At 46.2% G+C, this 14,238-nt stretch overlaps 3 protein-coding genes across 3 annotated transcripts; all 3 read right to left on the reverse strand.

The window, feature by feature from the left end:
• Window positions 1–2,098: 2,098 nt before the first annotated feature.
• PCYB_032140 (seryl-tRNA synthetase) lies at window positions 2,099–3,768 on the reverse strand (the record flags this gene model as incomplete). Its single annotated transcript, XM_004220884.1, has 2 exons — window positions 2,099–3,487; window positions 3,523–3,768. 2 exons carry the CDS (start codon window positions 3,766–3,768, stop codon window positions 2,099–2,101), a joined length of 1,635 nt encoding a protein of 544 aa, XP_004220932.1.
• A 2,238-nt stretch (window positions 3,769–6,006) lies between these two features.
• PCYB_032150 (hypothetical protein) lies at window positions 6,007–10,279 on the reverse strand (the record flags this gene model as incomplete). Its single annotated transcript, XM_004220885.1, has 2 exons — window positions 6,007–6,153; window positions 6,317–10,279. 2 exons carry the CDS (start codon window positions 10,277–10,279, stop codon window positions 6,007–6,009), a joined length of 4,110 nt encoding a protein of 1,369 aa, XP_004220933.1.
• A 1,409-nt stretch (window positions 10,280–11,688) lies between these two features.
• Window positions 11,689–14,238, reverse strand: PCYB_032160 (thioredoxin; the record flags this gene model as incomplete). Its single annotated transcript, XM_004220886.1, has 8 exons — window positions 11,689–11,742; window positions 11,930–12,076; window positions 12,281–12,371; window positions 12,501–12,595; window positions 12,687–12,747; window positions 12,893–12,990; window positions 13,209–13,328; window positions 13,474–14,238. 8 exons carry the CDS (start codon window positions 14,236–14,238, stop codon window positions 11,689–11,691), a joined length of 1,431 nt encoding a protein of 476 aa, XP_004220934.1.

Consider the following 14,238-nt stretch of genomic DNA (forward strand, 5'->3'; position numbering starts at 1 on the left):
GCCGCTTAACTGACACTAAGCAGGCGTTGTGGGGTGAGGTGCTCCAAACGCAGCCACAGAACATCTGACAGGGGCTATATGCCCAGTGTGTGTATACGCTGTTGCGCACTCTGTGCCGTACACACATGCATAGGAGGGGAAAAGATAGAGCGGCAGATAGAGCGGCAGATAGAGCGGCAGATAGAGCGGCTGAGAGAGGGGGAGGCCCTCGCGCAGCGAAGTAGGCAAAGGGCCAGCTCCAAACACAATGGGGGATGTCACAATTGAAACACAAAAAGTCTGTCGTATTCCCCCAAGTTCACAAACAATCAGGTGGGTTTATTAATTATTGTTGCTTCTTCCTCGCCCCTCTTTTAAAAAGGGTAGCAAAAAAAAAAAAAATGACACATGGGAAGCAGCGATTTTACTGGAATTTTTTTTTTTTGCCCCTCCAGGGTTTGAGAGGGTCTTTAATTTTTGCAGTAAAATTGGGATGATGGCAGCTTTGGCGACAATTCGAGGCGGCCATTCAGGGGGCAGTCACGACAGTTAGGGGCAACCAGTTCGGGTGGCCATTCCGAGTGAAACACACATGAGTGGGAAATAACCCCCAAAAAAAAACGGCGATCATTCAGTAACACACGGTGGCCTTTCCCTGTTGGCAGGCGCGCAAAAAAAAAGTGCTGCGGGTGACAGAGCAGCAAAGGAGCAGTGGAATAGTGGAACAGTGGAACAGAGGAACAGAGGAACAGAGGAACAGTGGAACAATGGAATAGTGGAATAGTGGAATAGTGGAAACGTGTGCAAGCGCATGCGCATACTCGCGCACACCCCTACACGCCTGTCCTCTTTTCATCTAAAGTGCTGCTCGTTCTGCAGTCAGTGGGGTGAACTGAGTGCGCCCCTTTTTTTTACAAAACTCTATGACGAAAATGGTGCGATTTGGTTTCCATTTTTTTTTTTTTGTTTAAATGGCCAAGTGGGTCAGTTCATATGCTTATGCTGATCTTTCCTTCTTGCGCGGGGCCAGGAAATGGCATATAACAGATGGCACGTAACGGATGACACGTGGCAGATGGCACGTAACGGATGACACGTAACAGATGGCACAATGTGGGTAGCTGCATGGGTGGGGGTGGATACCTGGAGGCGACCGTCGCGCAACCGTCGCGCAACCGTCTCTACACCCCCCCTGGGGGATAGCAAAGGGAGCCACGATAAGGTGAAGTGGAGGCAGAACAAATGGGGGTACACACGAGGGGTGTTCATCACGTTGGTATTCCTTTTGGGGGATGTCCAAACGATGGCGTGGGTGGTACGGATGGCATGGGTGGTACGGATGGCATGGGTGGTACGGATGGCATGGGTGGTACGGATGGCATGGATGGTACGGATGGCATGAATTCCGACCGTCCCAGCTAGCCACCACCCGCATGCCCCCGTTTTGTCCAATTTTCACCGTCCCACTGCTCGGTAAATATGCAGTCGCCTCGTTCCTAAAACGTGGGTTGCGAAAAAGGAGGTTTCCCCTGTGTGTGCCCATAGGCCCCTTTCTTCCATGAGCTAGCTACACACGCGCTGCTTGGTTTGAAGTCTCAGCCGAGGGGGGAGCTTCCCGGTGTGAACATGGCGTGTACAAGGCGTGTACAAGGTGTATACACGGCGTATACACAGCGTGTAACTTTCCGCCGCTACGCGTTCTTTTACACCCACTGGTTGCTGTTCTATCTTTACTGCTTTGCAAAAAGGGGATCTTCCCCGTGAAAGGTGTTCAAAACAATGATGGGGCGGGAAAAAAAAAAAAAAAAAGATGCACGCCAAAGTGGTGTCCGATGTGGCAGCGCCGTGCAGGTGGTACAAAGGGTGCCGCGTCGCGTTGCATTACGCCGCGTAACTGCTTAACTGCTTAACCGCTCAACCGATCAACCGATCAACCGATCAACCGCTTAACCGATCAACCGATCAACCAATCAACCAATCAACCAATCAACCAATCAACCAATCAACCAATCAACCAATCAACCAATCAACCAATCAACCAATCAACCAATCAACCAATCAACCAATCAACCAATCAACCAATCAACCAATCAACCAATCAACCGATCAACCGCGCAGCTCACTCGATGAAGGGAATAAATTCTACATTGTTCATGTACGGGCGGAGCTTCTCCGGCACGACGATGCCCTCTCCGTTCTGATAGTTCTCGAGGAGGCAACAGAGGAACCTCTGCGCCGCCACCATGGTGCCGTTCAGGAGATGCACATTGTTCCTACTCTCCGTTTGGAAGTGTTTCAAAAATTCCTCATGATCACTTCCAACCTCATCATAATCGTTGCGATCACCCTTCTGATCACCCTTCTGATCACCCTGGTTGCTTCCCTTTTTGCTCCCCTCCCCCTTCACGTCGCTGACACTAATTTTGACGTTCGAGTCGACATACTTAACATTCAAATTATTGCTTTGGTAATCCGTACAGTTGCTACAGGACACGAGTTCCCTGTATTGATTACTCGATGGGAAGTACCCTTCCAAATCATACTTAATAGCAGCAGCGTTGTTCAGTGCCCCGGATACAATGCTAACGATTCGATATGGGATGTTAAGTGACTGATAAAATTCCTCACAAGTTTTCATCATTTCCTTGTGTACCTTGTTGCTTGTTTGAGGGAGAGTAACACAGAACTGTTCAATTTTATCAAATTGGTGGACTCGTAAAATGCCCCTGATGTCCTTTCCGTGTGCTCCTGCTTCTTTCCTAAAACAGGAAGAAACGCCGGCATACTTCAAGGGTAGGTACTTAGACTCGATCGTTTCATCTTTATGCAGTGCACACAGTGGTTGTTCGGATGTGGCAATGAGGAATAGGTCGTCTCTGTTTAGCTCCTCATTCTGGGTACGGTTAACAGATGCCCCACTTGTAGTCCCTGTTGTCGCTGTGGAGCTACTACCTCCAGAAGAAGCAACCCTGTAGAGGGTCTCCTCAAAGTCATCTAACTCGGCACATTCCTCCATTATATTTTTCTTCATAAAAAAGGGGGGGTACACAGGGGTGTAATTTTTGTTCACAAGGAAATTTATCGCGTATTGCAAAATTGCATTATGTAGGAGGAAGCCTGCTCCCGTGAGGTAATAGCCCCTGTGACCGGCCACCTGGATGCCCTTCTTGAAGTTCGCCCCTCCGATTTTCCTCAGCAGGTCGAAGTGGTAGTAGTACTTCTTCCCGCCGCTTCCGACGATGCCTCCATTTGGGTGGACGGCACCACCGTTCGAACTGCTTGTTGGAACCTCCCTCTTGTTGCTCCCACCATCCTTGGAGTCTCCCTTGCTACCTTTGTTCCCTTCTGACGTTTCATCAGTTGTCACTTCTAGCCTTTTGCACACCCCCCAGGTGGTCACTACCTTATTGTTATCCTCGTCATTCGAAGTGACCACGTCTTTGTGAAGTAAATTACCCACCTTACTGAGGTATCTATTTCTCTGCTTGAGTAAGTCCCTTTCCTGATTCTGCAGCTGAGGGATTTCCTCCTTCATCGTCAAACTTTTTTTTTTAAATCCTCCACATTTGCATTTTTATCCTCCTTCTTTTTGTTCCCTATTTCTTTATTCACCAGGTTAATATTTTTTTTCAATTCTTCCAATTTGAAAATGCACTTTCTCCACTTTTCATCATACTCGATTACCTTATCGACATTCGTCTCGTCATGGAACCTCTTCCTTTCCGACTCTTTAATTTTATCGGGGTTGCCCCCTTTTTCCTTCCTGAACAGGTTGATGTCCAGCACCATTCTGGCTCTGTCCGGGGCGCCACGCAGGGGGTTCAAACGGAGGGGGTTCAAACGGAAGGGGTTCAAACGCAGCGGGTTAAGGCGCAGCGGGTTATAACGCAATGGGTTAACACTCAGTGGGTTATAACGCAATGGGTTAATACTCAGTGAGTTATGCCGCAATGGGTTAATACTCACTGGGGAGCCACTCACATGGGGGTTCCCTTTTTTTACGCTTCTACGTGCTAGCGCGAAACCCCTGCAGGTGCACCTGTGCATGTGACGTGTATTCTCCCCCCCCCTCCAAATGGGCAAAAAAAAAACTCTTGGGAAACTGCCCTACTTGGAAGTAGTCTGGCTTCTTTGCACGGACACTTCAGGGGGGAGGGGGAGGAGGAGGAGGCAGAATCTCCTTCACGTAATATTATAATACATACATATATATACGTACTGTATATGTATATGTTTCTTTTTTTTTTTTTCTTCCCCTTTTTTATGTTTAACTCAGCAAAAATGGGGAAGCGTAAGGAGGCACTTGTATCTCTCCCTTCGATGTGTTACTCTTCCAAAGAGCTTCCAATCGTTGCGATGCGGGTGGCGGGAAGGAAGGAGCAATTTTGTTTTATATTTTTTTACTAACTCCTGGATTAGATGGGGGAGCACACAACTTTGGATCTAGCAAAGCATCGCACAAGCTTGTACATCTGGATAGGTATGCATATATATGCTCACAATTTTCTGTACAGCGTTGAGAAGAATATTGCCGCCCTTTTTCGACTGTTCACGTTTTTACGGATCAGCAGAGGGAGGAAGGGCGCTCCAAATTGCTTTCATTTCAGGGCTACTACAGATGAGTGGTATATGTGGTATGGGGTAAAGTGCACCTTTTCGGAGCTGGCAGAATAACTCATCATACATCACGCAGAGAACACGACAAGGGGTAAAAAGAAGGAAAAAAAAAAAAAAAAAAGCACAAGCAGAAGCACAAACAAGGGGGCAATCCTGTGCTGCTAATTTGAACCTATATGATGTCAAAAACTCGGCAAGCTTTACTCCCTGCGCATCCATTTTTGCCGTTCCCCCGTATGGCCTCAAATGAGGAGTATATAGTCACAAAAGGAGAAAAATGCACTTTTTTTTGTTTCTTTTTCCCATTTTACTATTTCCATTTTTGCCCTTGACGAACTGTGAGCAGATTGACTCATCTGGGAGGCACTCTGTGGTATCACTCATTTGTGAGGAGGTGCTTTCAAAGTGTAGGTGACGAATGTTTCCTTGGTTAAAGAAAAAAAACAGTTGCAATTGTGCGGCAGGAAATAAAATGGGGCGTCCCAGTGTGTGTGTGTGGGGAGGGGAAGAAGCTACTTTACTTAACTGGGTCAGCAGTCCCACTTTCCAAAGGGAGAAGTGATCGGGTTATACCCCCTCCACCCACACACCATACGAAAAGGACACTATGGAAACAGCTCCTTCCTCCCAATATGAAAGGGCCTAACCAGGTAAGTTTCTTCTTCCCTGCCCTCCTCATTGGTGTCCACTCGTACAGCAACACCACGATGTCAAGGTGTATGCCGCGCGCTCCACTGGAAAATTCCCCCCGTAGAGATGACACACAAAAGGGGGCGCAGTTTAAAGGCACCACCATCACGTACGCATAATTACTTTTTCATACGTTGCGTAACGAACACGGTAGATGATCCTCGTGTGGTTAGCTACCCAGAGAAAGAAGCATTCCCAATCTTATACAAAAAAAAAAAAAAAAAAAGCCGTCGTGGTTGCGGGGCACTCCATTTCGTAGTGCCTCTCTTGACATTGTTCTCCACTGCACACACCGCTGACTAGCCATGCGGTGGGCTCTACTCTCATTTGTATGACCCAGCCACCACCAATACGACTTAGCACCTCTGTCACATGTCATATGTCACATGTCACCCCCCTCCCCCCGTGTGTGTATTTGTGTTTGTTCTTGTGTGTACAACACATGACCGTGTAGGTACCTATTAATGGCTTCAAAATCCTTCGTGTTTATATCGAAAAACTGATTAAGTGAATTGTGATACCTAATTGTTTCATTCCCTGTAGATCGAACTCCATTTGGGGGTAAGCGGAGAGGGGGAATATGAGTCACGTGTGGCACTCCTCTGTGAAGAAGTGGATTTAACCAGTGGGGGGGGGCACTTCCATTCGTGTCCCCCTTGCTGACAGGGAGTACTCCTGGCCAGTTGCTACTGTTCGCTGCAAAGGGGGGGGTCCCCATTTTTACGTCAAGCGCACCCCAACTTGTGTCGAAGTCGTTGCTGCCATGCCCTCCTCTACTCCCTGTGCTGATAGCAGCAGTGCCGATTGCAGCAGTGCCGATTGCAGCAGTGCCGATTGCAGCAGTGCCGATTGCAGCAGTGCCGATAGCTGCAGTACCGATCGACGCAGTACCCATCGCAGCAGTACCGATCGACGCAGTACCCATCGCTGCAGTACCCATCGCTGAATTGCTGCTCACATTGTGGACCTCATTTGAATGGCGTGAGCTGCAAAGCGGATTAACACGACAGCAGTTGTAAAGGCTGCTAACTTGGTAGGCGCTGCTATACCCCTTGTTCGTTCCGCCACTAATGCACTCAATGGAATTATCTCCCCTATCCCTACTCGAAACCCTGTTAACCGTGAGCGTGTCGACCCCTGTGCATGCGTGCTCTCCTTCCTCCCCCCCCACCTGTGCCTGCACAGCTTGGTCCCACATAGTCATCTCAGATGTTGGACCACTCTGTTCTTTTAAAAAACTGCCAATGAAGCTACCCTTCTTGTCTCCCTCAAAATGTGAATTATAAATGGTCAGAAATTTTTTAAAATTATCCACTCTCTCTTTATCGTATATACTTCTATAGGGTTCACCGTGCATGAGGATCTTCCCCCCGAAGTCAACCCCTCCCTTGTCCCATTTCTGTCGAACGTGCAACTCGTATGTACCGCCACCCTTAGGCATTTCCAAGCATGTGTGTTCATTCTGCTGCTCCTCTCTGTGGTGGTCATTTCCCCTGGTGCAACTATGCATTTGGTTCGTTTCCCCTTCTGAGCCCTCCCCATTGGTTGCTCTACCAACCCGGTGGTAATAATACCTATTCTTGCATTTAGATCGAATCGTATCATTACGTAAAAATGGGTGATTCTTCCTGACTACACGTGTCATCTTAAGCTTGTCTTTTCTCTCCCAGGAGGAGTTGCTCGATATGGTTGACCTCTTTCGACCAGTTCGCTTCCTGTTTGCCACGCTGCTGCTGCCTTGGCTATATGCTGCCTCGTTACACCCCCATAGGAGAGGCGAACAATTCATTTCGCCAGTTAAAATTCTATTAAAATTGTTGCAACAGTCGAATGGTAGCTTGTGACATTTGTTCTTCCCTCTGCTAATCGAGTGGGTGGACGTGTCATCGCTTGGGGGGGTCTCCTTCCAGAATAGACTCTTCCACTGGGGGACTCTCACCATTTGGCTTCGACCCAGAGGCTGGTCATTTGGTGTACCCCTACTTTCTCCATTTTGTGTACCCCTACTTTCTCCATTTTGTGTACCCCTATTTTCTCCATTTTGTGCGCCCCTATTTTCTCCATTCTGTGCGCCCCTACTTTCTCCATTCTGTGCGCCCCTATTTTCTCCATTCTGTGCGCCCCTATTTTCCCCGTTTTGCTTTCCCCGGTCAGGCGAAGCGTCGTACCGTCGGGGTGTTCTCTCCAAAGACTGCCCTCCATCGCACGGCTCCGCGGCGCACTCCTCGAAATAGGTCTGGTAAATACACTCCTTAAGCTGACTGCACAAGGACAAATAATTTTCCTCCGAGAGAGTCACCTTGGGGGGGAAAATACCATTGGGTTCTTTTTCCACTTGGGTTGGTGCCCAGATGCGGCTTCTGCTGACAACAGGTCTCCCCTCCGGCGGGGCCAGCATATTGCTGTAGAAGTAGTGGTAGTAGGGGTAGCTCTCCTTGGGGATGCGCGTGCACCTCTCGCTCCCAAAGCGTAGGCTACTCCGATTGATTCGGTCACTTCGATCACTTCGATCACTTGGACCATTTCGACCACTTCGACCGCTTCGACCACTTCGACCACTTCGACCACTTCGGTTCACTAAATCACCTCTCCCAACTGTGCCGTTTCTCCCCAGCGCCGCCATCCTCTCCTCCCTCCTCAGTAGCTCCAGAAACGTGCGGTTGCTTACAATGGTGTTGATTTTTTTGTTCTTCGTTCGGACTTTGCCCTTCTTAGCCTTTTCTCCCTCCTCTCCAGTTTGCGCACATTGGGCATCGCTGCTTACGACGTCAACTGGTTTCTCCACACCATGCATATCACTCGTGTCTACGCTTTTGTCTGCCCACTGCTTTGGTTCTTTTTTCTGCCTCTCGGCCGATTGGCTAAGCTCCGAAGTGGCTCGTCTCTCCCCCTCATTAGTAAACCCCGAAGTGGTACGTCTGTCCCCCTCATCAGCCAGCCCCGAAGTGGCAGCCCCTTGGTGGTCAAGGCTAAACATGCGCGCCTGCTGCTCTCTGATCTTCTCCTCCAAACGAATCCACCTCTTAATGGAAAATTTCCCCCTCTTGTGCCTCTTAAAAGATCTCGATTTTAACGTCTTCATGTGTCTCATCTCAGTCTTCATTCTGTTGTATAGCCTTCTCAAGTTATGCCTCATCTTCCTTAGTTCATGTGACTCCTTGGACTGATCATTTTCTTCAATTAGTCTCTCCAAATAGGTAACCCTATTTCTCATGAGCATAATTTCGTCCAAATACTCTGCATTCTTTAACTCAAGCTCGTTAACATACGACAGTTTATCCTTCAACATTTCTATAGTGTCATTTAGTTTCTTGTTCTCCTGATTCTTTTGCATCACCTGAGATTTTAACTCTCTTATTTCTTCGTATTGAATATCCCCGAAATCTAGAGACTCTCTAATTTTCTGCTTGAGTAATTTGTTCCTATCATCTAGGGTATTCATATAATACTCATATCTGTCGATCAACTTGGGGACATAATCATGAAGAAGGCAGTTTATAATTTTAATGATACTGTCTATAGAGCTGATGTCGTTCGCTGTGGTAGTGCTGCCGCTTTTGTTGCTGCCTTTGTTGCTGCTTTTGTTGCTCCTCTTCTTCGACTTTCCCACCGTCCCTTCTAAGCTCTCTATCATTTTTTTATAATATTCGATATTCTTTTTATTGTCACTTAAAAACTTAAAACGGCGGAAGCTTTTGGAGCTACTCAGAAAGGTAGTACTGGCAGTAGCAGGCGTAGCACCCGTAGCACCTATAGAAGCCATAGCACCTATAGAAGTCATAGCACCTATAGAAGCCATAGCACCCATAGCAGCCGTAGCGCCCATAGCAGCCGCGGTAGTAACAACTTCTTCCTTCGGCCTCTTTGGCCCCAAATCTTTGGAGCTCCTTGTGCTTATAGCATGATTCATGTACATACAGCCAATGTCGAAGGAGGATGTACTCTGCTTCTTGTTCAATCTATTGGCTAGTCCTTCTTGAAAGAAATAAAAATTGTCAAATGTGTTTTTGGAAGAACTTATCTGATGATATTTGGAAAAGGTTTCTTCTCGTGTTAGGAAAGAACTTTTGGAATCGAATCTGGGGGCATCTCCTGAGAAGCTGTGCTTAATTTCGATGCGTCCTTCGTGTGCTTTCTTTTTCACTCCTCTGCTTGTGTGTTCCTTTGGGGATTCCCCCTTTCCTTTGCCCCCTCCGCTGCCATTTCTGTCTTTTGCTTCATCCCCCCTTCCCCTGCCACCTTTCTTCGTTTTCCCCTTCCCGTGGGTTGTGCCCCTCCGCAGGGAAAGCTCCTTCTTTATGCTCATAACCTCCGAGTTGTACGTCTTTATCGTATGGGCCTTCACGTTCAATGTGCCACTTCCCTTCCCGCTGCCCTTACCAGCGCCCTTTTTTGCCCCACTTCTCCTGAGTAGTCGCCCACTTTTCGACCCCTTTTCCAACTTTTTGTATATACTGAGGAGGTGCAAGTCGCATTCCATGATTTCATTTTTCATTTTCTCCATTTTGCTATCCTTGGACTGTTTTTTCTTCTTCATTTCTACGCTGCTAGTGTAACTCTTTTCCGTTCTCACTTCTTCATCATTCAATGACGCACTTTCGTCCATGCTTCCCCCGACCACCTCTCTCTTCCCTCCATCTTTTCCCAACTTAACGATTTTCTTACCACTTCTTCTGTCGAAATAATCAGACAAGGTACTCAAATTCCCCTGTGTCTGTGATCTTCTCAACTGGCTGCCATACGTAGTGGCGAAATCTGCGTGTGATATGTCGTACTTGGATTCGCTTGACATTTTGGAAATATTTTCAGCAGAATTTTCCTTGAAGCTTTTACTACCATTTGTTTTTTCATCTGTGAAGGTTCCCGAGTTGAGCATTTCGTCTTTTTCGTCCAGACTGCTCAGGGAGAGCAGTTTCTTGTTTTTCTCTCTACATTTTTTGACGAAAAACTGCACGTTCTTAACTAGGTTCTTTAGTTTTCTGGACTTCCCCATTTTGCGGGTGGTGCTGCGCGCGCTATGTGCTATGAGCACGTGTGTGAGCCGGGCGAACGTCCACGCGTGTCTTGCACGGTTGACCGGCGCGCCAACTGTAACTGCAACGGAAACTGCAACCGAAACTGCAAATGCAACCGCAACCGCAAACGAAACTACACAACTGCAACGTCCCCACGAGGGTGACACATCTCAGCAAGACTCTTCTGGAGCACCACCACCGACAAAAAGGTTTGCCCACCTTTTCGCAAAAAAATAAAAAAATACCTCTTAAATGCGAAACATTTGATGGGCAGTTAAAAGGAATAACACTGGCAGGATCTCCTCATCTGCATTGACAATGATTAGCCTTTAGAGGATTGTTTCATACGCTGTCGGCCGCGCAAAAGCTGCAATTTATTTAAAGGTCTGTTTAGCTATGTCTAGTGGGAAAATGCAAAGCATGTGCGGCATCACAGCCAGGCGTAAAAGCCAATAACAAAAGGGGAGGGTGCAAAAACGTGGGAACAAAAATAATGGAAAAATTGGTGGAAGGCTAAAAACTAAAACAACGAAAAAAAAGGGGGGAAATAGCCACGCGTGGATTGGAACATGTAAGATGAAAAGGTGGACAAAGGGGTGCAACTTTAAATGGACTCAAAAAATAAAAAACGCGAAAAAAATTTAAACATACGACAGTATATTTTCTTTTCTTTTTCTTTCCTATCACCGTCTGTAGGAGTAAATACCGCGTTGTTCGCGCAAAAGGGGGATTAAAAAAAAAAAAACATACACAAGGGTTGCTATTCGTACATGTACATATACACATAAACACGCAAATACACATATATACACCCATATGCCACGTTCAAAACTGTAAAAGCAAAAGCCCCAGCCATTTCAGCATGCTGGTGTACACATAGGAAGAATAAAATTATCACGATGCTGAAGAAGAATATTCCCCTCCTGGCAAAAACGCTAAAACCAAACACAAACTGCTTGAACGAAGGATCCAATTTTGTTCTACATTTATGCTCAGCAAAACGGGCTGATTAATTCCCCTTTTTTTTTTTTTGCACACTTTAAAATGGAACAAAATAGCTATTCGTGTTGGGAAAACTTTCTGAACGTTCATACATTTTTTTGCTTTTTTGCACACATTTAAAAATGTGAAAAAAAAAAAAAAAAGCCAAAACTATGATATTAACTGGTGCATTTACAAATTGGGATGCTTCTTCTCTCTTTTCTTTATTAAGTTTTGTTCTATTTGTTGTAGCTATTTAGGGGTCTATCCTACACCGCCATACTTTTTGCTACCGTCCTTTATGGCATTTTTTTTCCTACTGTCTTTATTTTTTTTTTTTTTTTTTTTTTTTTTGTTCTATAATTTCTGGTAAAAAAAAAAAAAAATTCTGAACAGACAATCACATTTAGCTCACTTCGTACCTCTTCTTTTCCTCGTCAATTAACTCGTTGGCCATCATCTGAGGGAAAAATTAAAAAAATAAACATCCCCATGCAAATGTGCTACATGGCGACTACACTTACGTTTACGCTGACTATTTGTGACGTGGTCAGTTGCGCGGGACTACGTAGGGGGGTACACTTTCATGTGGGCTCAATCTACATAGACGAGAAGGGCACCCGCATGTGTAATTTTTATACACTCACCATGGCCGCTACAAAGCAACTCTTCTCAGCTGCGTTTATTTTCTCCTTGGTATAATTCAAACTGTCTTCAATTAAATCGTTCCTCTGTGTGTCTTCTTCTATGAGAGCAGTTAATATTTCATTGTAAACGACGTCATCGTCATTGGTCTGGGGGGGGAGGAACGGGAGAAAGTTGAAATTGTGTAGCATTCGCAGCAAATTCGATTAAGCTGCACTGAATTAAACTATGCACAGTTGACGCCGCCACATATGTTAGCAAAGCGCGACCGAAGGGGGGCACCCTCCAAACGAGCATAAGCGTATGCAAAAAAAAAAAAAAAAAAAAAAGCAAAACACATGTAACGAGTTCACGTTCTCTCTGTTGTCGACTGCCCATACATTTGGAATGTCCTTCACGTGTCTTCTTATGAGCATGTTTTCTATAATTTTCGATTCCGTCATCCTGTCAGGGGGGGGGAAGCAGCAAGTTGAAAAAGTAAAAAAATGTGGAACACGCAAAGGCGCATATATCACACATATGCACTCCATTTAACCACAAAAAAGTGACAAGTCAGCAATGATACAAACATACCACATGGTCAGGTAGCCAAACTGATGCATCCTTGTGTGAATTAACTCTGCCTTCTCCAGCATTTGCTCTTTGATGTCTTTTGGGGATTTAATAATCTGCGAATGATGGGGAAGAACATTTGCAGCAATGTGTGCAACGAATGTGGGTATGCAAAACGAGCGAATGTGCACAGACGCGCGAACTCACTTGATCAATTTTGTTGATGATATCATTCGGTTTGTACTCATCCAGTTTGTTTCCCTTGCCGCTGCAGGGGGGAGTAAGGATGTTCATATGGGTATAGGAACATGCACACATGCAGATGCACGTTTGCAAGTGAGCGTGCATGTGCAGGGAGGAGAGGGGGAGGGAACACGGATAACGCGGCGCTGCACTTTTTATGGGTGAAGTACTTGTGGTAAAGCAAAAAGGTCGGGGTGCCCCTGCAGATTATCATGTTGGGCGCGTAGTCGTTCTTCTCTATATTATACTTCTTCAGCTTCAGCTGAATCTGCAAAGGGTGCGGCGGGGAGGACGGGGGAAATAATACACATTAAAGCGTTACCCAATTGGGGGGATAAGCAGTAGGGTAACAGCAGTAGGGTAACAGCAGTAGGGTAACAGCAGTAGGGTAACAGCAGCAGGGTAACAGCTGCTGGGTAGAAGCTGCTGAGCAGAAGCTGCTGGGCAAAAGCTGCTGGGCAAAAGCTGCTGGGCGCACGTCCTCACATTGTTCTCCTTAAACAGTTTGTGTAGGGTATTTATAAAAGGCTTGTACAAGAAGCACAAGAAGCAGGTGTTCTCGAACAGAACCAGAAGTATTTCGTTTCTCTTCGAGTCTTCAATAATCTGCGGGAGGAAAGGGCGCGTTTTCGTGATCTTGCCCCTGTGTAGGGGTAAAGGTGTACCATTTAGGGGGTGTCCAAAAGGGATGCCCCCATATTAGGGTTATTCCCCCACGCACCCACTGGGGAGCCTTTTTCCCCACTCGTACCTCCTTCTCAAATGTGTCATGCGTCACGCAGACCGGGAAGTTGCCCTTATTTCCCTCGTTCACCTTCTCGTAGTCTTCGCTGACTGGCGTGAAAAATGGCTCGAAAATTTCCTTAACCGTGTCGGCACTTAACTCCTCCTTGGTGATGTTTCTCCTGCGCCGACCTTTGTACAAATAGCAAGCGTAATCTTTGCTTTCCTCATGGTAAGTATACAAGTAATTAATATGCTTAAGATTTAGTTTTTCAATTTCGCTTTTAATTTCTTGGATTCTTTTTTTCTCTTCCCTCAGTTTGTTTTTATCTAAAACGAACAGCACGATGTTATCTAGCTTATCGAAAATATCATCTGATATTTCTTTCATTTCACTCAGGAAATAAGTGACGTCCCTTTTTTCGTTCCATTTAAGGGTAGCGTATCCGAACACACCCGAAAAAATTAAGGCACACAGGTAGATTTTTTTTTTCCTCCTACTGGACATAGTATTGTTCTGTTGGTACTCGGTGAAGCTTCCTACACCTCTCTGTGCACTTTTGCAAATTTTTATCTTTTCATTCTTTCCATGTTTGGTAAAGGGGTGATAGTAGTATCCCCCTGCATGCGTGTAGTTAAGGTGGGAGACCTTCCTTTTGCTGCTTACAAATGTCAGCTTCCCCCCGTTCAGCCTGGGCATTTTACTCCATCCTTTGTTCTGTGCCCAAAACGGGGGGCTGATGCCTGAGACTGCTGCGCGCGTAGCTGCGCGTGTGCTGTTCATATGCATCAT

This window comes from Plasmodium cynomolgi, chromosome 3 (assembly GCF_000321355.1).
Source record: "Plasmodium cynomolgi strain B DNA, chromosome 3, whole genome shotgun sequence".
Lineage (NCBI taxonomy): Eukaryota > Apicomplexa > Aconoidasida > Haemosporida > Plasmodiidae > Plasmodium > Plasmodium cynomolgi.